The following is a 27,544-nucleotide window of genomic DNA, read 5'->3' on the forward strand; positions in this document are numbered from 1 at the left end:
TGCAAGTCAGCGAGTGGGGGACGGGGCCCCGGTGCCGTCACCCCCGCCCGGGGGCCCTGACGTCACCCTTGGCTCCCGCGGCTCCCGCGGCTCCCGCTCCCTTTGATCCCGGCCGGGAACCAAACCTGTTCCTGCGCTCAGCTGCGCCAGGTGCTGTGCCCCCCCCCATGCCCTGGCCCCCCCGCGGCGCGTGCGACCGCCGAGAGGATGCCGAGGTTTGGCCCCGCGGGGGGACGCGCCCGGCGGTGGCCCCAGTGGCCCGTGCCAGGCGGCCGCGCGCCCGCCGCGGTGACTGACAGCCCAGCCGGCCGGTGCAGATAGGCAGGGAGATTACGCGGGGCTAATTAAAAGCCGGGCTTGAATCATCCGGAGCTGTCAGCTCCGCCGGAAAAGGGCAGGGGAGCCGTCGCCGCTGCAAAGGTCGAGTCCCGACAGCGGCGGCTGCCACCGGTGAGAAACGCTGCCCGGGGGCACGCCGTGAACTGGCAGCGACTGCGGTCGGGCCCCGGCCGTCATGATAATCCCGGCAGATATCTCTGCCAGGCGGGATGCGCCGCGGAGCCCCGTCCCCGCAGGTGCCTGCGGCTCTGTGCGCTGCTCCTGCACACGGGGATGGAGCCGGGATGCTGCGGGCGCCATGGCCGCGCGGGGCCCCCGGTCCCGAATCCCGCGTCCCGTGCACACACGTGCCCATGCACACGCTCCCCGCGCCGGGCCGGCCCCGCTCCCCTCGCAGCTGCCAATTTGTTTTATGGCAGCGGAGGAAATTGCCCTCCACTCACCAGAGCCAGGAGCCGTTTGAAGTGCTCTGCCCCGGGGCCGGGAGGGGCCTCTGCCCTCCTCCACCCCTCCATCCCTCCATCCCTTCATCCCTCCATCCCTCCCTCCCTCCACCCCTCCGTCCCCCCAACGTTCTGCTGGGCCTGGAGGGACATCTCTCCTCCTCCATCCCTCCATCCTTCCATCTCTCCATCCCTCCATGTCTCTCCCTCAGTACCACCGGCAGCCCCCGGCCTGCTCCCCCGCCTCGTCCTCCCTGAGCACCGGGGACCCCCCGGGCGGGGGACCCATCCCTCTGCCACGGTACCAGTCCCTGGAGCCCTGGGGAGACTGGGACGAGCCCCGGAGCCGGCAGCCCCGGGATCCGCGGGAAAGCCGGGCTGCAGCACGTGCCGCCGGCGCCGGAGCACGCGGGAAGCCCGTGTCCGCTGCTCCCAGGGTGGCTGGCGCCCGGAGCGGCACATGCGAAGCGCCCGAGTGGCTCCCTGCCCCGGCTGGCTCCCCGCGGCCAGATGCGCAGCCCGGCGAGGCAAATCACGGCAACTGACCTCAAAAAGGGCCCAGGCGTCCTAGAGCTGGAGCGTCCCTGCTCCCCTGTGGCCGCGGGAATCCCTCAGCCCTGCCGGCCGGGGTCCCTGCTGCCGGCCGGGGCGTCCCGGGCTCCGGGGCAAAGGGAGAACCGGGGCTGGTCCGCGGGATGTGCTTTCTCCGGGGCCGCGAGGGTCCCCGCGGGGCTGGAGCCAGGAGGGTCGGACGCTGCCGGCCGAGCGGAGCCGGGCTCCGCCAGGACCTCCCGGCTGCTCCCCATGGGCATCCCGCTCCCTCCTGCCCCGCTTCCCACTGCGGCCCCGCGCGGCACGTGCCCCGCTTCGTGCACGGGGAGGCCGGGGAGCGCGGCGGGCACCGGGCCGGGCGCAGGAGGGCAGGAGGAGGAGGGCGGCCATGGGCGCAGGAGGGAGGCGGTTGCTTCTCTCGCCTCTAATTACCCCCTGCGCGCGGTGCCGCCGGGAGCTTCCCGTCCCCTCCCTCCGCTTCCAAGCGCCGCATCCCGAGACAGGGACGAGGCTGCTGCCGACGGGCGCCGGCTCCGCCGCCAAGGGTTAAAACCACCTGGGCCAGGTAGGGGTGGAGCTGGGAAGGTGGAGAGGAGGGAAGAGCCCGCAGCGGGCTGGGACCCGGCCATTCCTGCTCGCCCGGCCCAGTGGGTGCCCCGCCGCCGGGAGCCGCGCCGGGTCCCGCGGGTCCCCGGGGAGGCCAGCGCCCGCCACGCCGATGCCGACGGAGCCGCGGGGAGCCCGCCGCCGCTAGACCCGCAGGTACCCCGCGCCCGCCCGCCCCGGCGAGCCTTCGCACGCCGCCGCGGCATCCGCCGAGCCCCGGGCCCCGCCGGCACCCCGCGGGGTGGCCCCGGTGTCGGCATCGCCCTCCCGCGGCACCCAGGGCCGCGTGCCGGTGCCAAGCCCTCGTGCGAGGGCGTGAGCGGAGGCGCGGGCGTGCGGGGCCCCTCCGGCCCCCGGGAGTTTCGCTCCAGCCCCGCCGAGCGTCCCGGCAGCAGCCCCATGGCCATCCCGTGCCGCGGCCGGGCCGAGCCGCCTCGCTGCCCGGCGCTGCCGTGACTCACGGGCCACCTCACCCGCTGCTGCCTCAGTTTCCCCGCGGGGAAACGGCTGGAGCGTCGCGTGGCCCAGCCAGGGAGGGGGCCACGCCGGCCCCCCTGGCGCTTTGCCGTCATCCGGGGAAGCTTCGGCATGGAAAAATGCCCTGGGAGCTGCCCGGCTCCCGGGACGGCCGGGCCAACGGCATCCTCAGCAGGGAAGGGCCAAGCGGCGCGCTCCCAGCCGGATTTCTTGCCCCTTTTCCCCCTTTTCCAGGGGCTGCTCGGCAGCTGCCACCGGTGCTGATGCTAATGGGGCTGCGGTGCTTGGGTTTGGCTGGGGCTTGCCAGTGCTGGCGGGGGGGTTGGGGGTCTCCGCGCCGGTCCGAGCCGAGGGGGACTTTTGGGAGCACGGCGCGCCGGGAGAGCTGCCGCCTGCCGCAGGCACCGGGATCTGCCCCCGCGGCAGGTCCCCTCTGCTCCCAGCTCCCTGCTTTGGGGGGCCGCGCCTGCCCCATCCCCTCCGTCCCCGGCTCTGGGGGGGCTGGGCGGCTCGTGCCGGGGGGCTGCAGCTGGACCCTGACCCGGCATCCTTGGGGGCCGGCGGGTCGGGCGCGGGAGGCACAGGGCCCCGCCGGAGCGGCACTGGGGACCGGCGCTGGGCAGCCGGATGGGAGCGATGTGCGGCACCGGCCCCCGCTCCATGCCCCGGGCATGGGGGGACGCAGCCGGCCCCGTCCTGGGGGAAAATCCGCCGGAGCAGGGATGGGGCCCGGTTCCCATGGGAAATGGGTGCCAAACCCCTCGAGGGCCGGGGCTGAGCCCACCCCGGGGAGCAGCACCCCGAAACCTTCCCCAGCCACCGGCTCCCCCCTGCCCCTCTCCTCGGGGCCCCCCTGCCCTCCCCGGTGCCGTCTGGCTGGAGACCCTCCGCCTTGGGGACCCCCGCGGCTGCCCCCGGGGCCAGGGTGCTGGGGGGCTCTGGGGGTTTGGCCCCTCGGGGCGGGGGGGACCAGCCCTCGTTGCCCCCGCTGGCCCGCAGGGCTCCCCCCCGGGCTGCTCCCAGCACCGTGGGCTGGGCCGGGCCGGCGGCCGCGGGAGGGGACGGGGATGGGGACAGGGACGAGGGGGCGGCGGGGAGGGGGCCGGGGCGCCCCCGGCCGCGGCGCCGGTGGGAAGTCGGGGGGCGGGAGCTGGTCCCGGCAGGTGGATTTCGACACCGGGGTGGGGCCCGGCCCCAGTGGGGCTTTCGCGGTGCTGCCGGTGAGTCACGGCGGCGATGCCGGCGAGGCGCGGGCCACCGAGCCGAACCCGGGGGGGCCGCGCCGGGCGTCTCGGGGGGCAGCGGGGGCGACGGGCAGGGGGATGCGGCGATGCCCCCGGGCGCGGGCGCTGCTGCGTGCCTCAGTTTCCCCCGCGGCGTGCCGGGAGCTCTGCCTTGCGCAAGCCTCCGGGTCGGGATGGGAACCCGTTTGGCTCCGTGGGGCCGGCCGGCCTGGAGCGGGGGGGGCAGGACGCGTGTGCCCCCCTTCTCACGGCTCTTCCTCTGCTTCCCCCCCGGCCGTGCCCCCCGGCCCCGCAGGTCCGCCCGCCCCGCGCCCGGCGATGCTCACGGCCGTCTGCGGCGCCCTGGGGAAGCAGCCCCCCGACGCCGCCCGCGCCTCCCCCGGCCCCCTGGACCTGCCGCCGCTGCCGCCCTTCCAGCCCCCCGGCAGCGCCGCGCCGGGCGCCGACTTTGCCTCCCCGCCGCCCCCGCCGCCCCCCGAGGCCGCCTTCCCGGCCGCCGGCGCCTACGAGCCCCATGCGCGGCTAGAGCTGCCCGCCGGCCCCCCCGGCCCCTACGCCAAGCTGCTGCAGGCGGCCCCGGACATGGCGCATCCCTACGAGCCCTGGTTTCGGCCGCCCGGCCCCGCCGGCGAGGACGGCACCGCCGCGGGCTGGTGGGACCCGCACGCCGGCGCCGGCTGGATGGAGCTGCCGCCCGGGCCGGGGGGGCTGCAGGTGCCGGGGCCCCCGGGGCTGCCGGCGGCGCTGGCGGGCTACGGCGCGGGCGACCCGCCGCTCTGCGGCCCCCCGGCCCACCTGCTGCCGCCGCCGGCGGAGGGGCCGGCCGAGGCGCCGGAGGGGCCGGCGGAGGCGCGGGGGGCCGAGGCGGAGGGCGGCGGGCGGCCCAAGGGGGGGCGGCGCGGGGTGCCGCGGGGCGGGGGGCAGGCGGCCTGCCGCTGCCCCAACTGCCAGGAGGCGGAGAGGGGGGGCGGCGGCGGCGGCGAGGGCGCCCGGCGGCGGCACCTGCACAACTGCCACATCCCCGGCTGCGGCAAGGCGTACGCCAAGACCTCGCACCTCAAGGCCCACCTGCGCTGGCACAGCGGCGACCGGCCCTTCGTCTGCAACTGGCTCTTCTGCGGCAAGCGCTTCACCCGCTCCGACGAGCTGCAGAGACACCTCCAGAGCCACACGGGCACCAAGCGCTTCGGCTGCCCCGCCTGCGGCCGCGTCTTCCTGCGCGCCGACCACCTCAGCAAGCACCTCAAGACGCACGACGGCCCCAAGGACGGCGGCCGGGCCCAGGGCGCGGGCGACGCGGCGGCCGGAGCCCCGGTGCAGCCCGAGGCCGCCGGTGCCGCCCCCACAAACTGAGCCGCCGGCGCCCCGCGGCCGGACCCCCCCGCCGCCGCCGCTGCCGCCGCCACGCCGGAGCCGGTGATGCCGGAGGTGGGAGGTCCCGCGCGAAGCCCACCGAGACGCCCCGGTGCCGGAGGGTTCCCGCGGCCGGGAGCGCCGGAGCCGCCCCGGGCGGTTTCACTTGTCACCCTCCCTCTCCGGCGCGGCCCCCCCCATCCTCCCCCGGCTTCCCGAACCTTTTTTTTCGGGAGGCTGCTGGCAGGCGCCGGGGCTGTTTGGGAGCGACATCAATCGCCTCCGAAGGTGCGGGCGCTGCCCGGGCACGTCCGGCCCGAGGGGGAGGAAGGCGAGGGAGAGAGAGAGAGCGAAACCGTGAGCCCTCGCCGGGGAGTGGGGGGCTGCTGCCCCCCAGCCCCGGGGGGCCCGGCCCCCTCCCCAAGCATCCCCGGGGGCCATGGACCAGCTCGGCCTTGGGTCCCACCGTGGCGCTTTAGCCACCCGTGAGGTTTCGGTGCCGGCGGGGGGGGGCAGCACCCGTGGGGCTGGCAGGCGGCTCCTGCCCCATGGGGGTCCCACATTGAGCCCCCCCCTTCTGCCAGGCTTGGGGGTGGGATCCTCCCTCCCGTTTTTGGCCCAAATAGAGGCCCGAGAAACAGCGCCCGGGAGCCGGGGAGGGGGATGCTGTGCCGCGGGGGCCGGCGGGGGGACCCATGCCGGGGCGGTGGGGGGCCGGGGCGCGGGGGGGCCGGGGGCCGGGCCGCCTCCCGGCGCGGTTGCCCAAGCCGCACACCTGCTGCTTTCCCACGCCCACCGCCCGCCGCGGCCCCGGGCGTGAAGCGCGCGGCGGCCGCGGCCCCGGGAGAGCCAGCGCGGCCGCATTCCTCCACCCGGCCCGGCCCGCCCCCACCCCGGGGCCCCGGCGTCCCCGCAGACCCCATATCACCAGCGCGCCCCACTTGTCCTCCCCGGGGACCCCATAGCTCCAGCTGCCCCCCCGTGCATGCTGTACGTCCCCCCCGGGACCCCCCAGCCATCCCTCCGCGGGGACCCCCTCCCTGGTCCCCATGTCTTCCCTCCCCTGGGGACCCCTTGGCCATCCCCTACCCCAGGGACCCCCCAGCTGCCCTTCACCCCCACAATGCTCCGGTTTTGGGACCTTTTGGGTTTTTTTCCCCTCCAATTTTGACTGAACCCCTTGGAAAAAGGAGACGATGAACCTGGGGCCGGGGCTGGGGGGCAGAGGTGGTGGTGGGGGGGGGCACAGCCCGCCCCACTGCCCACCCCAGCCGACCGCGGGTGGGAATCCGGGGAGGGGGGAGGTCTGGGGGGGGCCGATTTCCCGGGGTGGGAGCCCATTTCCCAGCATGGCCCCATTCCTGGGGGCTTCGGGGGGGCCGCGGCCAGGTCTGCGCAGGCTGCCCGCGTCGAATCGACCGACGGGCTGCAGAGGGGAGGGTGGAGGCGGTGTCGAGGGGGGGGTCTGTGCCCAGAGGGGCTCCCCGAAGCCTTTGTTTTTGACTGTTGTAGTATTATTATTATTAATAATTATTAATTATTATTATTATTATTTTATTAAGGTGAAGCCAGGCTTTGCCACTCGGGCAGGGTGGATGGTTCGGGCTGAAGCTGTATTTGTGGGCCTCTTTGGTGGGGGGGGCAGGACCCATCGCAGGGCCCTGTCCCCGTCCCGCGTGGGGCTGAGCCATGGGGCCGATAGCCGTGGGGCCGATAGCCATGGGGCTGAGCCGTGGGGAAACGCAGGGAGCCCACGGGCGGCCGGAGAGACCCGGTGCAGGGCGAAGTCTCGCTGGGGGGGTCGCAGGGCTGCGTCCCCTCCCTGGGGATCCGGGTGACCCGGGCTGCCCGCAGCTCTCGAAGGAAGTCCCCAACTCCAGCGTTTACCGTTTCCAGCACAAAATTCCCAACTTTGTGCACCCCAGCGAGACCCCCCCCCGTGCCTGCGGTGCCTCCGGCCCCCCCGAGCCCTGGGTCCCCCCGGGCGCAGCCAGCTCCGCACCCGGCTCGTCCCCAAATGATTTACCGGCAAACCCGGGCCGCGGGGTGGGGGCCGTGGGGGCTGCGCCGGGTCCCCCGCGGGGGCCGGGACCGGGCGTCTCGCCCCGGCGGGGGGACGCCACGTCGGGCCGCGGCCGGGGGCAGGTTTTCGGGGCGGGGGGGGGCCCTGCCTCCCGCCGATGGGGCAAGGCAGGCTGCAGAACCGGGCGGGGAGGGCCCGCGGCCGGCCCCCACCCGCCGAAACCAGTCCAGCCTGCTGCGGCGCGGGGCTGCCCGCCCGCGGCCCCGAGCCGCCTCCCCGCGCACGGAGAAACCCGCCCGGCCGCTGCGGGGGCGGCGCCGCGGCCCCCCCGGGGTCCCGGCTGCGGGGGCCCCGGCGCTGCCGCTGCCGTCGGGGCGCCCCGGCGAGGAGGCGCTGGCGGCGGCGGCGGCTGCGCGGGGAGCGGCGCCGGGGCGGTCGCTTCGCGGGGGGGTTTCGTGTTTTGTACTGTAATAAACCGTGTGTTTTCCACGCCGCGGTTCTCCGTCTCCGTCTGTGCCGCGGAGGCAGCGCCCGGCTCTAACCGCCAGCGGGGACCGGGGGTCCCGGCACCCCCCCCCCCCAAAGCGGGGTGCCCCCGCGGGTGACCGCAGCAAGGCAGCCGCGGCTCCCGGTGCTCCCGGTGCACGGCGCTGTACGTGCGCGCCCGCCTGCCCGGGCGCTGGCGCCCGGCCCGCGGCAGGGAGTGTCGGGGCTGCAGGGAAACTGAGGCCGCAGGAACGCGGGCCGCGGGCCTGGCGGCACCTCGGGCGGGCCGGGCGCGCCGCTGACCGGGGAAAGTCTGGTTCCTCCTCTGCCCCCCCTCCCCCGAGGTTTTCGCCAGCCGCGGGGTGACTCACTCGGCTCCCTGACCCGCGGATGTTTGCAGCCGTCCCGGCCCGTCTGCAAAACACGCGCGGCGCCGGCGGCCTCCCTGCCCCAGCCCGGGTTTCGCCCGCGCCCCGCTCCCCGGAGCCGGGGGCTGCTCGAGCCCCACGCCGCGACGCCCCACGCCAGCCCGGGGAGTGCCCCCGCCGTGGGCCGGCCCGGGAGCCGCGCAGCCCCGGGGGCCGCGGCGGGCGCCGTTGCACAACGGCCGCGGGGACGGGCACGGCCCCCCGCCCCAGCCGAGCGTTTCCAAACCGGAGCAAGGGAGGAGGCAGAGGTGTTGGCGCTGCAGACGTTGCAGCTCTGCTCCCTCCTGCCCACTCGCCCGGCCCGGCCCTCCCCTCCGTCCTCCCCTTCTCTGGGGACGCGCAGCACCGTGCACGGGGCCCCCGGGTGCCCTGCGACCCCCCCACGGGCCCCGGCGCAGGGCAGGGGGGCTGCTGGGGGGGTTAGGGGGCTGTGGCAGCCCGCGGGGGGAGCCTCTGCCCCATGGGATCCCCCCACGGCTCGTGGGGGCTGAGCCTCCTGCCCCCCTGGGGACAGTGGGACCAGGGTCTGTGCTGGGGGACCTCTGGGACCCCCCTCCCTGCCCCCTGGGGTACCCAGGACCCTGTCGCGGCCTGGTTGGGGGTAGCTGGGACCCCCCCTCACCCCACTGGGGTACCCGGGTGCCCTGCCTCGTTCGGCGGTACCCATGTCCCTGCCCCATGGGGGTCCCGGTCCCCATCCCTGCCTGGAGGGGGGTATCTGGGGGGGGGTCCCGGTCCCTGTCCATCCTTGGTGTCGGCCCCCGTGGGGGATCCCGCTCCCCATCGCTGCCCCATGGGGGTCCCGGTCCCCGGTGGGTGCCCGGTCCGTGCCCGGCAGGGTCCCTGTCCCGGCGCCCTTCCCCGCCCGGTGCCGACCCCCTCCCTGCCCCGCGGGCCCCATCCGCCGTGCGGCCTCCAGCCACGGGGCGCCGCCACCGCCGGGCCGGGCCGAGCCGAGCCGGACGGGGCGGGACCGGGCGGCGGCGGCGGCGGCGCAGCGGCAGGTGCGCGGGGCCGGGGCTGGACGGGGCGGGCGGGTTGGTCCCGTGCCCGGTCCGTGCCGGGGGTCCCGCTCACCGCCCCCGCTCGCTGCGGGACTGTCCGTCCCTCCCGTCCCCGCGGGGGCTCGGTCCCCGCCGCCCCCCCGTGCCCCCCCGGCCCGACGCAGCTCCCGGGGCTCCGGGCGCCCTGCGCGACGCGGGGACACGCGGGGAGCCCGAGCTCTGCCCGGCGCCGCGGCGGCCCCGGGGGGGGAGCGGGCAGCGGGGAGGGGGCGTCCGTCGGGGCGCGCTGCCCCCCCCCACGGGACCACCCCCCCGCCGCCCCCCGCGGGACCCCCCCATCGCCCCCCGCGGGACCCCCTCTCTGCCCGTTTAGGATGGCGGCGCCGGCGCCCTCGTCCTGCGACTGCTTCGTGGCGCTGCCGCCGGCCACCGCGGCGCCGGCCGTGGTCTTCGGCAAGAACGCGGACCGGCCGCGCGACGAGGTGCAGGAGGTCGCGTACTTCCCCGCCGCCCGCCACGGCCCCGGGGAGAAAGTCCAGGTGAGGCCACGGCCGAGCGCGGCTGGCCGCCCGGGACGGTGCGCCGAGCGCGCCGGGTCTCAGCCGCCTCCGCCCCCCGCTCAGTGCACCTACGTCGAGGTGGAGCAGGCGGAGCGGACCCACGCCGTGGTGCTGAGCCGCCCTGCCTGGCTGTGGGGCGCCGAGATGGGCGCCAACGAGCACGGCGTCTGCGTGGGCAACGAGGGCGTGTGGACCCGCGAGCCCGTCGGCGAGGGGGAGGCCCTGCTGGGCATGGACCTGGTGAGGTGAGGGCGGCGGGGGGGCCGGGCCCGCGCCGTGTCCCCCCGCCCGGCTCCCGGCCGCCGACCCGCTGCCGTGCCCGTGCCAGGCTGGCGCTGGAGCGGGGCGGCTCGGCCCGCGAGGCCGTGGAGGTGATCGCGGCGTTGCTGGAGCGGCACGGCCAGGGCGGCAGCTGCAAGGAGGAGCCGGTGCCGTTCGTCTACCATAACACCTTCCTTGTGGCCGACCGCACTGAGGCCTGGGTGCTGGAGACGGCTGGTCCGTACTGGGCAGCCCAGCGCATCGGAGGTGAGCGGGCGCTGGTCATACTGGGGGAAGGTCCCGCGGAGCTGGCCGGGCTCCCTCGCGGTGCTGCGTGTCGAGCGTGCCGGGTCTCAGCCCGTCCGCCCGCCGGTCCCTCCGGCAGGGCTCTCCCCGAGCTCGATCCGCTCTGTCCTCTCCAGAGGGGAGCCGCAACATCTCCAACCAGCTCAGCATCGGCACGGACATCACGGCCGAGCACGCGGGGCTGCGGCAGCGCGCCCGGAGCCAGGGCTGGTGGAGCGGGGCCGGGGAGTTCAGCTTCGCCGAGGTCTTCTCCCTGCCGGAGCAGCCCGCCCGCATGGAGGCCGCCAAGGCCCGCTACCACGCCGGCAAGGAGCTGCTGCGGCAGCACGCAGGTGGGCACGGCGCGGCCCCGCTGCCGCGGCGTTTGGTGCGGAGGAGGCTGGCGGTGCCGTGACGGTGGCTCTCCGCCCGCCAGGCCGTGTCACGGCGGAGACCCTCATGGCCATCCTCCGGGACAAGGCCAGCAGGATCTGCGTGGACTCGGAGGGCTTCCGCACGGCGGGCAGCATGGTGTCCGTGCTGCCCCGGGACCCTGCCGTGCCCTGCGTCCACTTCTTCACGGCCACCCCTGACCCCTCCAGGTGAGGACGTGCCCATCCTGCGGGACGCAGCCCCGCTGCCGCTGTGACGGGGAGGTGGGGACGAGACAGAGCCGTGCCCCGGGCTGAGCGCTGTTGGGGAGCAGGGTCCGTCCTCGTGCTGGTAGGTGCTGGGGCCCCGATGGTCTCTGCGCTTCTCTGCAGATCCGTGTTCAAACCCTTCATCTTCGTGCCCGGCCTCAAGCCTGCGCCCCAGGTGAGATCTCCCAGCTTTGCCGATGACCCCGCCAAGAAGATCCCGCGCTTCCAGAGCAGAGTCGATCGGCGGCACGAGCTCTACCGCCGGCATCAGGCAGCGCTGGAGCTGATGGAGAGCGACCCGGTACCGGCAACCCCGTTCCCCCCACGGAGCCCTGTCCCAGCTGCTGTTCGGGGCTCTGGCCCTCCCGCTCTCCCTCTGGTGACTCGGGAGGCAGTTGAGTGTCCTGAAGATGCCAGGTCTCAGCTCCTCTCTCACTGACCCCACCAGGAGCAGGGCCAGAAGCTCCAGCAGACGCTGCGGGAGCTGGAGAGGCAGGGCCTGGAGGCGGTGAACGCGCTGCTGGTGGGGACCGTGGCTCCGAGCCCGGAGGAGCTCGCCGAGCTCTTCTTCGACTGCGTGGACACCGAGATGAAGTTTTACAAATAAACTCCATGCAGGTGGGTTGGGAGGGGAGAAAGGGCCGAAGCTGGGCCCCAGCTTAGCCTCTGGGGATCACTGCCATCTCTCCTCATTCTGTCTTTCCAGCTGGGAGCGTTGCAAGGAGATGAGAAAGCGTTCCTCCCTCTGCCGTGTCCCGGTTCCTCACCTCCCGCTGCCCATCTGCCGGCCACGGAACGGCACGGAGAGAAACGGCTCGGCCGGCGTCTCCCAGCCCTGCCCAGGGATGCAGAGCCCCTGGCCCCGTCACTTGTCCTGTAAGAATCAGCACTTTCGGGGTGGCTGTGACCCTCGAGCGCAGGTGCAGGAGGAAGGAGAGGGACCTGCCACGCGGAGGAGGATGCGATGTCCTCCCCCTGCCTGGCATGTCTTCTCCCAGTGCTGTCCCATGCTGTCCTCCCCTTCCCAGCCCTGCTGCAGAGGGCCCTGGCTGCGGGCTTGCTGCGAGTCCCTGGCACACAGACACACAAACCGATGTAGGAATAAAGAGGCTTTAATTCCACCTGCATGCCATGCTGTGCTGGTGCGGGACTGGGGTACTGCCTATTTCTTCGCTCCCCTGGGCTGGGCCGTGGCACGAGTCTCCCCTTGCAGGGCCTTGGTCCGGCCCCGGCTCCCGCTGGGAGCTCGCTCTGGCGGTGGGCAGGCGCGCTGGCTGCCGACTGCCGGCGGTGGTGACTGCTGTGTCCCCGGCTGCGCTGGGGGACAGGGCTGGGGCCACCCGGGGCCGGGGGCTGTGGCAGAGGCTGCTCCTGGGCTCAGGGCTGGGCAGGTCTCTGCGTCTGCTGAGCCAAGCGGTGCGGGAGGCAGCAGCAGGCCCCGACGCTCCTCCAGCTCCTCCAGACGGGTTTTGTGTTCATCCAGTGCTTCCCTCTGCCTCCTCTGCGAGCGCCTGGCCAGCTCCCGGTGCAGATCCGTGAAGAAATCTGCCAGGGATGGAGGGAGAGAAGAGTGACAGTGAGTCCCTCTTGAGCAGGAGAGCCTGGCACGGCCACGTGAGCCCAAGTGTCAGACACGTCCTGTTTCAGTCCGGGCACCTTTGCCTGCAGTGAAAGGGCCACTCAGCTCACAGAGGGACTCATCCTCTTCGTCCTCACTGCTGGAAGAAATCCCTTCCTCCTCTTCCTCGTCGGGGGCAGCGTCTCGGCCAGCAGGGACAGGCTGGGCATCCAGCTGCAGGAGTCGGGGCAGGGCTCCCAGCACCAGCTCTCTGCAAGCACCGAGCAAACGATGAATGTTCCCGTCCCCCGGCATCGCCTCGGGTCTCGGACCACATGGGCGACACCGTGTCCCTGTGGCACCGCGCAGCGCAGCTCTCTTCGGGGGGGCACCGCTGTCTGGGGGGACAGGTCAGCACCCCACACCCTCTGAGCGGAGACATTTTGGGTTTGGGTGAGGGGCTCAAGACTGTATTTGATGCTGTGGCGAGGTGATGGGTGTAACCTTGCTGAGCTGCTTGCACGCCTCGGGGGCTTGCTCCCCCCTCCGCTCGCCCCCGGAAGTGCCCGCGACCCACCTGTATCCGTCCTGGTGGGTGCATTCGTTTCCTGTCAAGTCGAGGAGACGCAGGCTCCGGGGCAGCTCGTCTGCACAGATCAAAGGGAAGGAAGAAAGGTGCTGAGCGAGGGCCTAAGCCCCACCTGCTCCAGTGAGCTGCAAGCGCAGCGAACCCCTGCGCTCTGCTCTCTCCTGGAGCTCTTCACACGTTCCTGAGGCAACAGCCCTGCCGTGGGAAGGGGCCGCTTGTTTCACAGCTGGGGAAACTGAGGCAGGCAGGGAGGGAACGTGTATTCCACAGTCTGGTGGTGAGAACAGGATTTTCACAGGCCCTCATTGTTCCCTTCCTCACCTCCTTCTTCAAGCAGAGGGCTTGATGCTGCACTAGCAACGCTACAGAAGAGGAGAGTGGGATATTATCCCTCTGTCCCTTCTCCCCCTGGCAAAAATCACCCATGGGAGAAGCCGGCTGAAAGGCCGAGGCAGCGTGAACCCATCTGTCTCCTCTCTGCCTAGCAAGGGCAGGATGTGGCTCCTGAGATGAACACGAGGCCGTCGGGGCTGGAGCAGCTTTGCTGTGAGCGAACCCCTCTGCAGCACTCAGGCTGAAATCCCTGGGGCTGATACGAGGCGCTTGAATGTCCTGCCAGAGCAGGACACAAGGTGGAAGCAGACACCTGGAGTCTGCTAGCAAAAGCGATTGCTCAAAGCCAGCTATGGGGCTGCTCTGGCGTGACGCTCGCGTACATCCCCGGACAGAGGACGGCTCTGCTGGAGTGTCTGTTACCAAAGTACCAGAGGCCCCAGCAGACCCCAGACACGGACCAAGGCTCTGCTGGGGCCTCTGGTATCGGGGTAACCCCTCTTGGTCAGACGCAGGCCACGTCTGGACCTGCTCCTGCCTCCCTACCTGGGTCCAGTGTCTCTATCTGGTTCTGGGACAGATCCAGGAAGTGCAGGTGTTGCAGGGGCCGCAGGTTTTCCACTTTGCGGATGCGGTTTCCAGCCAGAGAGAGGAACCTGCAGAGCACAGAGAGGGGGGAGGCAGAAGCCATGTCAGCGAATGAGCGAGTGACGCAGGCCAGGAATGCCACAGCCCCCAGGGTCGGGGCCCTGCAGGAGCTGATTGCCAAAGGACCTCCTCTCACACCCCCAGGGCCTGTTGTTTTCAGACAGGATGATGAGACGGGAACAGTCTGTCTTTGAGCCCACGTGGCTGGGAAGGAAACAGTGTTAGAGGGAGAAGTTGTGGTGCGCAGGGCCAAAAAATGGATGGCAAGGTCTTAAACTACTGGGAAGATGTCATGTAACTCGAACCCCCAGCTCCAGCAAAGGAAGGAGGGAGCCCTGCTCGCCTCTGACCACGGGCCAGGGCCAGGGAAAGCCACGGGAAGCCTCGGCAGGTGCAGGGGCAGGAGCTGCACGTACCGCAGGTAGGGAAGGCAGCTCAGGTTCTCAATCTTTTCGATTCTGTTCTGAAAAAAACAACACAATTCTCTAGCGCGTGAAAAGACAGACTTCAAGAACACACCCGGGTCACTCCAAGCACAAGTGGGCAATGCGACACCCCCACCACCGCCACGGGGGCTCGACAGAGAGGGTGCAGGGCCTGCTGCTGCATGGGGAGCCCAGCAGAGTACAGAAAGACCCTACAGCTTCCTGTGTGGGTTTAAAAACCACTGAATAACCCCCTCTGCTTTCAGAACTGCTGTCCTCTTTTCCTCACTCCCAGCTCTCTCTTTCTTCTGCGTTCACCCAGAGTGAAGTGTCCTCAGGCCATGGGAAAGGGAGCAGTGCTGCCCCTCCGCAAAGCATCTGGCCACGTGGGGAGGCAAAAACACTCGAGCAGAAGTGGGAGATTTCTTTATACTCTCACTCGGGCAGCGTTTACCTGCAGGAGCAGCGCTTCTCTCTGCCACACCGCGGCTGCTGCAGTGCCTCACCTGCTGCAGGTAGAGGCTGCGAACCTCCTGCAGGCTCTGGAGCCTCCCGATAGCACAGATGTTCTCCCGATCCAAGCGGACAGTCGAGAGGGCCATCAGCGCCTCAGACCTAGGCGGAGTCATTCCCGGGAGAGCTCTAAGTGCCTGCAAGCCCCCCCGCCACCTGTGTGGCCAGGGCAGGTCCCGTGTCCCCGGGCAGATCCTCACCGGCTCTCCGGGCTCTGGGTCTCCACCAGCCGGGGCAGGTTCCTCGTGGCGACGAGGGTGTCGGTGAGGGTCACCCCCGGGGGTGTCTGCTCCAGGCCTGCAAGAAACCCAGAGTCCCTGGGCAGCCCGGAGAGCCGGGCCCGGTCCAGTGGGGTCCGAACCTGGCGGTCCCACCGCGACCCCCCCAGGCCCTGCAGTGGCTCACTCACCCCCCAGCAGGGTCTCCCCCAGCCCAGCCATGGTGGGTGGCCTGGATCCCTGTCCCCCCGTTGGGTCCTTGGGGGTGGCCCCCTGCCCGATGCCAGGAGCAGGGGCACTGGGGCAACTAGGGCAGGAACAGGCAAAGCTGGGGGGCTGCGACCTCCAGGCTGGGGAGGGGATTGGGGCTGGGACCCCCACTGGGGGTTGGCTTGGGGGGGATGGGGCTAGGACCCCCGGGCTGGGGGGGGATTGGGGTTGGGCCGCTGCACTGGGGGACACCGGAGAAGGAACCCCCGGGGCTGGGGGGGGCAGGGCCAGGACCCGGGGCCGCGGGACAAGGCCGCAGGCGTGCCCGTTGCTAGGAGACCGGCAGCACCGGAAGGGGCGGGGCGGGGCGAAGCCGCCGCTGGCCCCCTCGGCTCCTCCTCTGCGCATGCGCGCCCGGCGGCGGGTCTTCCGCCTCCCCACAAGGCTTTGCGCCCGCTTCCGAGGCGAACATGGCGGCGCTGAGCGGCGGCGGGCCGTGGCGGCGGGGTGAGGGGCGCCTTCCCCGGGAGCTCCCACGGGCCTACCCGCTCCGCGGCGCTCGGGCAGTCCCGTAGCGTCGGGTGGTGGTCCAGACCCGGGGGCGAGTCCACGCCCGGGGGCGGGGGGAGGGTCCCGGGCCTGGCTCCGTTGCCCCGGCTCCGTCCCGGCCTCTCCTTGGACCGCTGCTGCGGGCCCGGTCTCCCCTTAGCCAGTCCCCGCCTCTCCCGGCTTTTCTCCGGTCCCCACCGGGGGCCTGAGGCCGGGGCACCGGCCCTGACCCGCGCCCGTGTGTCCCCTCTCCGCAGGCTGGCTGCCCGCCCTGCAGGTCGTCCGCCACGCCTCCAAGGCGGTCACCCGCCACTGGAAGGCCATGCACTTCCAGCGCCAGAAGCTGATGGCCGTGACCGAGTACCTGGCGCCGAAGCCACCCGTCCCGGAGCAGTGCCTGCCCCCCAAGAAGGAGGTGGTCGAGGAGGTAATTTGCTTGTGTGGGGCTGTTGTGGTTGTGCAGCTGCAGGCCTGTCTGGTCGGGGAGGTCTAGTAGCCTCTCAGGCCTCTGTTGTGGGGGCCACTGGCGCTGGGTTCACTGCCCCGACTGGGCGCTGTATGTATCTCGGCTGGCACAGCCCTGCTAAGGTAATTAACCCAGCTGAAACCTGCATGAGCACTTTCCTGGGTGCGTATGGCCCTTCTCTGTCATGTTGCGGGTGGCAATGAGAGGCCCCAGAGCCTGCAACCAGCAGCAGATCAGGCGAGTCCCTTCCATGGCAGTGCCCCGTCACAGGAGCAGTGGATCCGACTGTGGGGTCGGAGTGGGGGAGGCCTTTGGCTCTTCTCTGCCCCTGCAGCTTATCGGGCTGGAGAGGCCAGGCGCTCCTGCTCGCGATCCCGGCAGTCACGCACTGGCCTTGCGCTCGCTCCCTGCAGGAGGACGGCTACGTCAGGCTGTTACGGCGGCAGGTAGCAGAGGCGTTCCGGGACAACAGAATGATTGTGGTGTGCCAGTACAACCCCATGCCCAACGAAGACATGCTGCTCATGAGGCACTACCTCCGGAAGCATAACATCGAGGTCAAGTTCTTCCTGAATGAGGTGCGAGCGGAGCCGTGGTGCGGCTGGGCGCGTCGTGCTGCGGTGCGGCTCCTCGTGCTGCCTGCGGGGGTGAAATGAGCCTGCTCGTTTCCCCTCCACCCTCTGAGAGCTTTCTCCCCTCAGATCGTCAGACCTGTGCTGTCCCAGTCCAAGTACAAGAATCTCCTCCCTCTCTTTGTGGGACGCAATATTGTGCTAGTGAGCCCGGAAACGAAGGCAAAAGAGATGCTGCGGGTCCTGAGGGGCGTGCCACAGATCAACCTGCTGGGTGAGAGCCTCCCCCGGGCTCCGGCGCGCTGGTGGGGGGAGAGGGTCCCTGCTGCAAAGGTTTGAACTGAAATGGGGACGGGGGGGATGGACGCAGGGGGACTGCAGCTGACTTGTGGCAGAAGTCAGCGGAGGATGGGGCGTCTTGCTCGCGAGTTGGTGTCTGTTCCCCTGGTCCTGCTGTGGCAAGTGTCTTGTGAGATTTAAGTGCCTGGAGCTCTGACGCTAACAAGCCTTTCTTGATGCACCTGGGAAAGGTGAAATGCCTCTGGCTCTGGCGCCTCTTAGCCCGTTGCTCATCCTCACGGAGTCTGCTCCTCTTTTCCAGGCGCCTGCATCGATGACACCATCCTGAGCAAGAAAGGGGTGGAGAACTTTGCCAAACTGCCCTCCCTGGAGGCTTCCCAAGGGCAGACAGTGGGTGCCCTGGCCCTCCTGCCCTCGCAGACGTGCTCCCTGCTCCAGCGTGGCCCCGTGCGCCTCGCGGCCCTGCTCGATGAGTACATCAGGCAGCTGCAGGCTGGGGCGTCGCCTTCCCAGAGCTCCGAAGCGCACTGACGCTGGCTCCCCGTCGGGTCCGGCACGCGTGGGGCCAGGAGTCTGCTCCTTCACCAGGCTGCAGTGGGGCTGTTGGGAGTTGAAGGTCTGGTCCTGTGTCACATCCAGGAGGGACTGAGGACGATAGCAGGGCCCTGTGATATAGCAGCCTGCGTGGGGAGCCCCGTTTGTGCAGCCTCCCCCCTGCTCCCCACGCTGCTGGTGCGTGGGAGCGGCCTGGCGTGTTTGTGTGCTGCGCTCTGGCATGGGGACGCGGTTGGAGGGAGGGAGCGCAGCGCTCGTAGGGCAGAGTCCCGGGAATTGGCTGGAGCAGGCAGAGCGCGGGAAGAGACTGGCTGCTGCTGGCGTGGGAGACGCCCAGCTCGTACGTGCAGGAATACCCCGCTCCGGGCGGTCCAGCTAGGAGCTGGGACACCGCTGTGCCCGCAGCAGCCCCAGCAGCGAGGGGAGGCAGGCTGTGGCGTTCCCCAGGAGCTGGGGACAGGGTTGGCACTGATGGAGCCCAGCTCTGGGGAAGCTGTCTTTCTTCCATTAAAGTGAACCACATGGTGGTAACAAGCAGGCCTGAAGGCTGGACCCACCTTGATGTTGGAGGGCTGGGAGGGCGGGGAGGGGAGGGGGGCTTCTTCTGCCCGGTGTTGCCACTATTGGAGAAGCTGGAGGGTGGCCTTGGGGGGGTTCTGCTGGGGGGGTTTCTGGCTCCCCTGCGGTGGAGGGACAGAGCTGCTGGGTCAGGACAGCTGTTCCCTGCACCCGCGCTGTGTCCTACCCCTGCCCTCAGTGCTGGGGTCTGGGGCGGGAGGGAGAAACCCCAGAGCAGAGCTCTGAGCACCAGTGAGCGCTGAAGGCTGCAGCGCGTGCCCCGGGGTTGCCGCGGGAGGGGGGCTCGCCTCCCCCTCCCTTGGGCTACCAGCCCTGCGCTTGTCACGGGCCCAGCTCTCGGAAGCGTTGGGGGGTGAAGGAGCTTTGCCCAGGCCAAAGCGAGGTCTTGGTGCTGCAGCCGGATGCTGGGAGATGAGCAGAGGGGCCGTTCAGCTCCCTTCCCCAGCAGCCTTTTCCTCTGCGTTGGACCAGCTGGAGGAGGGGACTGGTGTAGACTTGGCCTAACAGCGCTCCAGGGTGAAACGGGTGTTTCCGGTGCCCAAAATCTCCGGTGCAGAAAGGCAAAGCAGAGGACAGGAAGGGCATGTCGAAGGCGGGCCTGGGCCGTGTCCCTTGTGTATGCCCTGGTGGCTCGTGCAGTGCTGGCCCCTGGGCCAAGCCCCGTTGCTCAGGGCTGCTGCGTGCAATTGCCGGGGGGGGGAAGGAGCCTTTGCCTGCACGCTGCCCACCCCCCCAGGGGGGCGGGAGCTGCTGGGCCGTGCCGGAGGGCTGCGCGGGGCCCCCAGGGCAGCCAGCGCCGCTGCGGTTTCCCCCGGGCGGGTGGGCGCAAGCTTGGCCGCGGGGTGGGCGCCGGCCCCGTTCGCTGCCGCGGGCCGAGCTTTCGGGGGGCTGCGCCCGGGGGGGGATTGGCGGCTCCCCCCTCCCCGGGTGCGGAGCAAAGCCCCGAGGCCGCGCGGAGGGTCCCGTCCCGCCGCCGGGGGCTCCGCCGCGGCTGGAGCTGTCCCAGGTACCGGCGGCCCCGGGCGGGCGGCGGCGCCGCGGCCGGGCGCCTCTCGCCGCCGGGCGGATGGGGGTCCCGGGGCCCCCGCGGCACCCGGCGCTGCCGGCTCCGGTCCTCCACGGTGCAGGGGGCAGAGCCGAGCGGCTCCGGCCCGGCGCCTCCGCCTCCTTCCGTGTTCCGGTTCCTGCAGCCGCCGGGCAGGATGCGACCGGCCCCGGCGCGCCGCCCGCCGCCCGCACAGGTGAGGGCCGGGCACCGGCACCGGGGCGGGGGGCCCCTCCAGCCCCGCGCCCCTTTGCAAGGGCTTCTCCTCGCCCGCCGCCCGCGGCAGCCGGATCCGGCCCCCCCTGCCCCGGGGTGGGGGGATGGACGCCGGCATGGGGCAGACGGGGCGGCCGGGCTGCGCTTTGCCCCCTGCGGGGGTGCGGAGCGGGGGGGGGGGGATGCTTGGGGGGCGCCGGGCTGGCTTTGCCCCATGGGGGGGCCGGTGGAGGGAGCGCGGGGCCGAGCCCTGCCCGGGGCAGCTAGGGGCTGTGCGCCCGTGATGGGGGCTGCGTGGGGAGAGGGGGCGGCCCGGCCGGCAGACCCCTCCCTCCCAGCACCGGCCCCAATCTGCCCCCTTGCAGGGGGTCAGCTCTGCCCCCGGCACCCCCAGGGCTGCGCTCGCTGCCAAGCTAAGCAGGCTCGGGGGGATCCAGGCCGGGATGGGAGACCCCCCGGTTCTTCTGTAAGCGTGTGTGTGGGGGAAACACGGTCCGGTCCCAGCAGCGTCCCCCGCCCCGCAGCGCGGAGCCCCCGGGCTGCAATTATTCCCATCTCCAGGAAGAGATGTGCGGTGTCGTTTCTATTTGTGCTGTGGCTTGGCCGCTGTCCCGGCGAGGTTACGCTGGGGCTGGTATCTGAGTGGCCGGGACACCCGGCTTCTGCGTGCAGCCCCGAGAGGCAGCGGTGCAGAGGGGCTCGGGAGCAGGGGCAGAGCTTCCCCGTGCCTCAGTTTCCCCCTTGGGTAAATGGGAGGAGCAAACGGGCCATAAGGAAATGCCCTGTGCCGGAGGCGGCCGCATCCTGGTCTGCCGGGGGGAGCGGCGGGGCGCTGTGCATCCCGTGGCTGCGTTTCGAGCAGACGCCCCTGCGCCAGGGCAGGGGAAGGGGTAAAAGGAAGCAGCTCTTCACATCTGGGGAGATTTAGCAGCGGGGCTGTGGCAGCCGAGCGGGCGAGCGGAGCTGCCGGGTCCCGAGGTACCAGGCGGAGGGCGAGCGTGACGGGGAGAGGGCATCCGGCCCGGCCGCGGGTCCCGACAGCAGCTTTGGGGTAGGACACACAGTGGTTTCGCCCCGGCCCAGTGGGGTTTTGGTGGGGGGCGCAGCCTCCACCGTGGGGGGTAAGTCCTGTGCAACTCCCTGTGCAGGGCTGCAGGGACCCCTTAGTGGCCCCGGCCCCCCTTTGCTCCCCGATCAGGGTGACGGGGGGCTGCCCCACGGCACCCAGCACATGGGGCGGCGGGAGCGGAGCGGCGGCGAGGCGGGGCTGAACTCTGAACCCGCGTCTCCGTCTCCGGCACCGCCAGGCCGGCGAGGGCCAGGCGGCGAGGGCGAGATAACGCTGGGTGGGTCGAGGGCTCCACCCCGTGCACGTGTCCCCGCTCCCCGGGCGGGAGGGTCCCCCGGCCTTTCCAGCGGGGAAACCGAGGCACGGGGCCTGGCGGGGCACCGCTCGGACACCGGCCCCGGATCTCTGCGCAGAGAAGGAGAAAAGAGCTTGGTGCAAGCCGGCGAGCTCGCTGGGGGGGCGGACGCCAGCAGCCCTGACGCGGTGTCCCCTCCTCGCAGGGTGTCCCGCCGCCCCGGCCGTGACGGCCCCGCTCCGAGGCGCCAGGCGAGCACCCGCGTCCCGGACCCCCCCGGCCCCCTCCGCCCACCGGCCATGGGCAGCCACGAGAAGGACCCGGCTTCTCCAAGAAGGGCCCCGTCGCGCTCCAACAGCACCGTGTCTTCCAAGCACAGCGGCGGGCAGCAGGTCGGGGGGCTCCGGGCCGGGGGGCACAGCAGGGTCCTGCTGCTCCGGGAGGGTCTCTGGGCATTGCCCGCGGTGTCCCCTGCATCCCGGCTGGTGGGGGGTGCTGTGGGGTCCCAGGGGGCTTCACCCCCCTTCGTGAGGGCGGAGGACCCCTCTGGGAGCACGCTGCCCCCAGGGCTGAGGCCCCCCCGCGCTGACGCCCCTCCCGGCAGGGCTCGGAGAGCTGGGAGCTGGTGGACGCGACACGCACCCGGGGCAGCCCGGGCCGGGAGCCGGAGCGGCACGAGGGATACCTGCTCAAGAAGAGGAAATGGCCTCTGAAGGGCTGGCACAAGGTGACGGGGCTGGCGGGCGTCCGGGGAGGGGCGGGGGCCCAGCTGAAGCTCCCTGTTTGGTGCTTAGATGGGGGGATGCAGACATCAGTCTTTGTCTCCCTCTAACGATCTGCCCTCTCTGTCCCCAGAGGTACTTTGTGCTGGAAAACGGCACCCTCAAGTACGCCACGACGCACCAGGACGTGAGTACGGGCCCGGGGCGTCTGTCCTGCCTCCCCGTGGGGCTCAGACCCCCTCTCCTCTGCGAGGACGTCCCTCCCGTCCCCCCGCCCCGGCAGACGGGCTCTCCGGGCTCCCCCAGGTCCTCAAGGGCAAGCTGCACGGCTCCATCGACGTCCGTCAGTCTGTCATGTCCGTCAACAAGAAGGCGCAGCGGGTAGACCTGGACACCGAGGAGAACATCTACCACCTCAAGGTACCGGCTCGGGGACGCCGGCTCGGGGGCTGGAGCTGGGCCTGGGGCCGGTGGTGGGATGGGGCCGGGGGTGCTGGGTCTTGCCTCCCCCAATTTGCCCTCTCTGCCGCAGATCAAGTCGCCGGAGCTCTTCAGCAGCTGGGTGAGCAGCCTCTGCTCCCATCACCAGGGCGAGAAGCCCGACCCCCTCGCCGGCCCTAGGGGGGGTCCCGCGGGGCGAACCCCCGCCGCCGCACAGGTCAGCGTCAGCCTGGGGTCCCCGTCCCCGGGTGGGAGGCAGCGTCTGCGAGCGACGTGTCCAACGGCAGCCCCGACGGCGCCCCTTCCCCTCTGCCCAGGGCTCCTGGACGCGGATCCTGCCCTCCGGCAGCGCCCCGGCCCTCTCCGCCCTCGCCAGCTCCCGCGACAAGGTGAACGCCTGGCTGAAGGACAGCGAGGGGCTGGAGCGCTGCTCGGCAGGTGAGCGGGACGGGATGGGGCGCGGGGGGGCCATGGCCATCCCCCGCTGCCGCCTGACGCTGCCGCCGCTGCCCTCCACCCCCAGAGCTGTGCGAGTGCCAGGCCAAGCTGCAGGAGCTGAACGGCATGCTGCAGAGCCTGGAGTCGCTGCACCGCATCCCCTCGGCCCCCCTCATCTCCCACGGCCAGGTGAGCGCGGCGCGGCGGCACGTGCCCGGCGCCCCACAGCACCACGGGCCGCTCAACCCCCTCCTCTTCCTCGCAGCCCTCGGCCGCCTCGGAGAGGCCCAAAAAGGCGAAGCGAAGCACCAGGATCTGGTGCACCCAGAGCTTCGCCAAGGACGACACCATTGGAAGGGTGAGGCGGGCGCGGGGCAGCGGCCCCCCCGGGCCCGGCCGCCCCGCGTGGGAAGGGGGCCCGCGGCTTTGGGGGGAGGCCCAGGGGCCGCGCTCAGCCCCGGCTGCCCTCGCAGGTGGGCCGCCTGCACGGCTCGGTGCCCAACCTCTCGCGCTACCTGGAGCCGTGTGCGAGCCAGCTGCCCTTCAGCCCCCCGCCCGAGTACGGCCAGCTGCAGAGGAGCTTCTGGATCCTGGCCCAGAAAGGTGGGATGCGCGGGGCGGGGGCCGAGCCGGGGGCATCCTCCGGGGCCGGGGGCCGTGCCGGCTGAGCCCGCCCGCCCGCCTCTGCCCGCAGTGCACGGCTCGCTCAGCAGCGTGGTGGCAGCGCTCACGGCCGAGAGGGCCCGCCTGGAGGAGCTGCGGCGGGCGCTGGACCTGCAGCGCCCCGGCCCCTGCGCCGGCGGCCCCAGGAACGCCGGGGTGAGGCGCTGCGGGCGCTGGGCACGGCGGGGGCCCAGCTTTGGGCGCTGCTGTTGAGTTGCCGGTGGGTGGAGCGAGTTGGCACGGTCTCAGCCTAGCGCTGAGCTAGCAGCCGGGGCGAGTGGCCGGCAGCAGGGGTTTTCCCAGGTGCCCCGGGGACGTGCTGGGGGGCGAGGGGTCTCTGCCCCCCAGTTTATCCCAGCCTCTGTCTCCGCAGGCGGCTCTGCCGAGCCTGGAGCCCCGGGACGGCCTGCGCCGCTTCCACTCCCTCTCCGTCTCCTCCGACACCACCATGGACTCCTTCGCCTCGCTGCACCCCGACGAGGTCAGGGGGGGCCGCGGCTGCGGCGGGGGGGTCACGGGGGCTGGTGGCCCCCAGGCTGACGCGGGTCCGCGTCCCCGCAGCCGGACGCGCTGCCGGCCAAGGGCCGCGAGCAGCAGCTCTCCAACCGCAGCATCGTCTCGCTGGCCGACTCGCACACCGAGTTCTTCGACGCCTGCGAGGTCTTCCTCTCCGCCAGCTCCTCCGAGAACGAGGTGGGTGGGGCTGAACCCAGGGGGGTGGGGCTGAACCCAGGGGGTGGGGCTAAACCCAGGGGGTGGGACTAAACCAGGGGGAGGGGCTCCACAGAGCCCCGCCTCACGGTGCCCGCTCCCCACTTCGCTGGGGCTGCTGCTGTTTCTATGGGTTCATCTCTCCGTTCTCTCTCTTTTCCTGTCCCCCTCTCCGTTAGCTGGCCCGGGAGCCGCTGTCCCCCCCGGTCCCCATGTCCCCCCCGGTCCCTGTGTCCCCCCTGGACCCTCGCAGCCCCCCCCCGCAGGGGGCTCGGGGGCTCCCGTGTCCCTGAGCCTGGTGGGCGGGGGCTGTGGGTGCTGCTGCCGCTCCCGCTCCCCCCGCTGCCCGTCCTCCCTGGCCCCCGCGCTCCCGTCAGTACTCCTGCTCCTCTGTCCTGCCCGGACGCCGGGGCCCCTGCCTGCCCTCCCCTGCGAGGCCTCCCCTGCCCGGTAGTGGACCCTGCTGCAGGTCCCTGTCGGGGGTCCCCCCCACCCTGACCCCCCGCATCCCCTACCCGCGCCCCCACCGGAGCCAACGGGCCCCTCTGTGCCGCCGTCCCCCAGGCCTCGGATGACGAGTCGTGCGTCAGCGAGGCCACCAACAGCATCGCCGAGGATGCAGCCGAGGCCGCGGGGGCCGCCTGCTTCCAGAGAGGTACCGGGAGCGGGGCGCGGGGGCGGCGGGGGGTGGCGCCGGGGCCCCCACCCACCGCCCCGTGTCCGGCAGGAGCCGGGGAGCCGCCGCCGCCGCCGCTGCGGCTGCCAGGGCCGGGGGCGCCGCGCCGGAGCTGCCTGCCGGCGCCGCACGTGCCGACGGGCGACGTGAGCCTCTGGAACATCCTGCGCAACAACATCGGCAAGGACCTGTCCAAGGTGTCGATGCCGGTGCAGCTCAACGAGCCGCTCAACACGCTGCAGCGCCTCTGCGAGGAGCTCGAGTACAGCGGGCTGCTGGACCGCGCCAGCCGCTGCCCCGACCCCTGCCAGCGCCTGGTACGGGGAGGGGCCTGGCGGTGCCCTGCCCACGGTGGGAGGAGCCTAGGGGTGCCACACCCAGTGGGAGGGGCCTGGGTGCCACACCCCCGTGGGAGGGGACAAGGAGGCCCCATCCTAGCAGGAGGGGTCATGGATGCTCTGCAGCCAGGGGGTGGTGCCAGGGGGTGCCACGCCCCCAAAGGGGAGGGGTCGCTGCATGCCACGCCCCCTTAGTGGGAGGAGCGATGGGTTGCCCCGCCCCAGCCCGGCGTGGGGTGACGGGGGTCTCCCCCCGGCCAGGTCTACGTGGCGGCCTTCGCCGTGTCCGCCTACGCCTCCACCTACTACCGGGCGGGCAGCAAGCCCTTCAACCCGGTGCTGGGCGAGACCTACGAGTGCGTGCGGCCGGACCGGGGCTTCCGCTTCATCAGCGAGCAGGTGCGGGGACGGGGCCCCGGTGGCCCGGGGAGCCTGGTGGCGATGGGACCCCAGTGGCCATGGGGCCCTGGTGGCCCTGGGGCCCTGGCACTGCCTTGTCCCTCTTTCCCCGCTCCAGGTTTGCCACCACCCGCCCATCTCCGCCTGCCACGCCGAGTCTGACAACTTCATCTTCTGGCAAGGTGAGCGACGTCGGGCAGGGGACATGGGCGGGGGATGCGGCAGGGGACGTGGTGGTCTCACCTCCTGTCCCCCAGACATGAAGTGGAAGAACAAGTTCTGGGGCAAATCGCTGGAGATCGTCCCCATGGGCACGGTGAACGTCCGGCTGCCCAGGTGAGCGCCCGTCCCCGTGCCCCCGCCGCCGTCCCCGTGTCCCCGCGGCCGTGCCCGTGCCCACGGCGCCCCGGCTGCCGCCCAGGTCCGGCGACCACTTCGAGTGGAACAAGGTGACCACGTGCATCCACAACATCCTCAGCGGCCCGCGCTGGATCGAGCACTACGGCGAGGTGCTCATCCGCAACACCCGCGACGCCGCCTTCCACTGCAAGATCACCTTCTGCAAGGTAGGCGGGCCCCGCCCCGGCCCCGCCCACCCCGCTGGGCCCCGCCCCCTGCCTGGCCCAGGCTTCGCCTCACTGGTTATGCCCCTCCCCCAGGGGCAGCCTTTCATCCCTAAGCTCCGCCCACCACCCTCACTGCCCCTCCTCATTACCTGCTCAGACCCCATGGCCCCGCCCACTAGCATTGACCCCGCCCCTCCAGCTGGTCCCGCCCCCTTCACCCACCCACGACTGCCCATCATTCTGCCTCCTCCCCACCCCGTGGCCCCGCCCCTTCCCAGTGGTCCCGCCCCTCCTCCCAGGCCCCGCCCCTTCCCAGTGGCCCCGCCCCGGCGGCAGGCCCCGCCCCCGGCGGCAGGCCCCGCCCACGCCCGCCCGCCCCGCAGGCCCGGTACTGGGGCTCCAGCGTGAACGAGGTGCAGGGCGCCGTGCTGAGCCGCGGCGGGAAGGTGGTGGAGCGCCTCGCCGGCAAGTGGCACGAGGGGCTCTTCCGCGGCCCGGCCCCCGGCGGCCAGTGCGTCTGGAGAGCCAGTAAGGAGCGGGGGGCCGCGGGGGGGCCGCGGGGTGCGGGAGGGGCCGGGGCGCTCAGGGCTCCCCCCCCCCCGCAGACCCCATGCCCCGCGACCACGAGCGGAACTACGGCTTCACCCAGTTCGCCCTGGAGCTGAACGAGCTCACGCCCGAGCTCAAGCGGGTCCTGCCCTCCACCGACACCCGCCTGCGCCCGGACCAGCGGTGAGCAGCGCCCGCCGCCCCCCCCCGGGGTGGGCAGGCAGCCGAGGCCGCCCAGCTCGTCACAGGGATGGATGCTCTCCCGCCCAGGTACCTGGAGGAGGGCAACGTGCCGGCGGCCGAGACGCAGAAGCGCCAGATCGAGCAGCTGCAGCGGGACCGGCGCCGCGTCATGGAGGAGAACAACATCGCGCACCAGGCCCGCTTCTTCAGGTTCGGCACAGCCGGGGCGGGGGGGCCGGGGCCGCCCCGGAGCCCCCAGCCTCACCCTGTCCCCCCCCCGCCCCAGACGGCTCACGGACGCCGGCGGCAGGGAGTCCTGGGTCACCAACAACACGTACTGGAAGCTGCGCCTGGACCCCGGCTTTGCCCACCTGGACAGTGCCGTGCTCTGGTAGCGGCGCTGAGGCCGCCCAGCTCGCTGCAGCAGTGGCACATGCTGGCGTGGGCTGGACCCCCCCACCCCGCCCCCGGCATCGCCGCTCCCCCAGCCCGCTGTCTGCTGGCCAGGCAGCGCCCGTGCCCCGGCCCCCCTCGGCGGGGGGGGGGAGGATCAGGGCCACTTTGCCTGTATTTAAGCAAAACTGTGATTTAAAAGGGGGGGGGGGTGAATTGGGGAGGGGGAGCACAGACAGCGCAGCCCCCCCCCGGCAGAGCCTCGGGGGCAGGCTGGGGCCCTGGGGGCAGGGGCTGCCAGTGCCCCCCTGCCCTGGGGCCCCCCCTGGGCCCCCAGGTGGCTGCGGGAGGGGCCTTGGGCGCCCGCGGGCGGGCAGCCCCCTCCCTCCCCACCGTGCCCCCCCCGGGCTGTGCACGGGGCCTCGTGCTAATAAAGGGTGCAAAGAGCTCAGTGTGCCGAGCGCTTCCTTCGCCGCCGCAGCCCGGACGCCTGGGTCCCCTCCTGCCCTGCGGGGGCGGGGGAGGCTGCACATCCAGCTGCCGGGGCGGGGGGGGGGGGGGGGGTGTCCCTTAGCACGAGTTCCCCCCCCCTCGTGGCTCAGTTTCCCTCCCCCCTCGCCCCA

At 72.3% G+C, this 27,544-nt stretch overlaps 5 protein-coding genes across 6 annotated transcripts; 4 read left to right on the forward strand and 1 right to left on the reverse strand.

Moving 5' to 3' along the window:
- The first annotated feature begins 1,939 nt into the window (after positions 1-1,939).
- On the forward strand, positions 1,940-7,529 carry SP6 (Sp6 transcription factor). Its single transcript, XM_064524654.1, has 2 exons — positions 1,940-2,096; positions 3,957-7,529. Exon 2 carries the CDS (start codon positions 3,980-3,982, stop codon positions 5,012-5,014), a length of 1,035 nt encoding a protein of 344 aa, XP_064380724.1. The 5' UTR covers positions 1,940-2,096; positions 3,957-3,979; the 3' UTR covers positions 5,015-7,529.
- A 1,355-nt stretch (positions 7,530-8,884) lies between these two features.
- On the forward strand, positions 8,885-11,823 carry SCRN2 (secernin 2). The gene is made up of 9 exons (XM_064524655.1): positions 8,885-8,955; positions 9,329-9,494; positions 9,579-9,760; positions 9,844-10,043; positions 10,199-10,414; positions 10,498-10,663; positions 10,826-11,003; positions 11,151-11,320; positions 11,409-11,823. Exons 2-8 carry the CDS (start codon positions 9,330-9,332, stop codon positions 11,307-11,309), a joined length of 1,266 nt encoding a protein of 421 aa, XP_064380725.1. The 5' UTR covers positions 8,885-8,955; position 9,329; the 3' UTR covers positions 11,310-11,320; positions 11,409-11,823.
- LRRC46 (leucine rich repeat containing 46) lies at positions 11,799-15,547 on the reverse strand. The gene is made up of 8 exons (XM_026115036.2): positions 15,178-15,547; positions 14,969-15,065; positions 14,762-14,870; positions 14,247-14,293; positions 13,729-13,838; positions 12,838-12,907; positions 12,359-12,531; positions 11,799-12,247 (listed from the first exon to the last, which is right to left on the reverse strand). The coding sequence occupies exons 1-8, from the start codon at positions 15,206-15,208 to the stop codon at positions 11,865-11,867; spliced, it is 1,020 nt and encodes a 339-aa protein (XP_025970821.2). The 5' UTR covers positions 15,209-15,547; the 3' UTR covers positions 11,799-11,864.
- A 61-nt stretch (positions 15,548-15,608) lies between these two features.
- On the forward strand, positions 15,609-18,177 carry MRPL10 (mitochondrial ribosomal protein L10). Its single transcript, XM_026115021.2, has 5 exons — positions 15,609-15,703; positions 16,003-16,172; positions 16,625-16,789; positions 16,913-17,057; positions 17,385-18,177. The coding sequence occupies exons 1-5, from the start codon at positions 15,667-15,669 to the stop codon at positions 17,612-17,614; spliced, it is 747 nt and encodes a 248-aa protein (XP_025970806.2). The 5' UTR covers positions 15,609-15,666; the 3' UTR covers positions 17,615-18,177.
- A 1,210-nt stretch (positions 18,178-19,387) lies between these two features.
- OSBPL7 (oxysterol binding protein like 7) lies at positions 19,388-27,368 on the forward strand. 2 transcript variants are annotated; one of them, XM_064524658.1, is made up of 23 exons: positions 19,388-19,458; positions 21,048-21,234; positions 21,447-21,569; positions 21,698-21,751; positions 21,871-21,984; positions 22,097-22,222; positions 22,323-22,443; positions 22,529-22,632; positions 22,709-22,801; positions 22,917-23,046; positions 23,138-23,262; positions 23,480-23,587; positions 23,668-23,799; positions 24,382-24,472; positions 24,545-24,810; positions 25,093-25,230; positions 25,349-25,412; positions 25,488-25,566; positions 25,652-25,796; positions 26,180-26,324; positions 26,402-26,528; positions 26,616-26,738; positions 26,815-27,368. In XM_064524658.1, exons 2-23 carry the CDS (start codon positions 21,142-21,144, stop codon positions 26,921-26,923), a joined length of 2,610 nt encoding a protein of 869 aa, XP_064380728.1. In that variant the 5' UTR covers positions 19,388-19,458; positions 21,048-21,141; the 3' UTR covers positions 26,924-27,368. The 2 variants fall into 2 exon arrangements, with proteins under 2 accessions (XP_064380728.1, XP_064380727.1); XM_064524657.1 differs by having other exon boundaries at positions 24,382-24,810.
- The last annotated feature ends 176 nt before the right edge of the window (positions 27,369-27,544 follow it).

This window comes from Dromaius novaehollandiae, chromosome 22 (assembly GCF_036370855.1).
Source record: "Dromaius novaehollandiae isolate bDroNov1 chromosome 22, bDroNov1.hap1, whole genome shotgun sequence".
NCBI lineage: Eukaryota > Metazoa > Chordata > Aves > Casuariiformes > Dromaiidae > Dromaius > Dromaius novaehollandiae.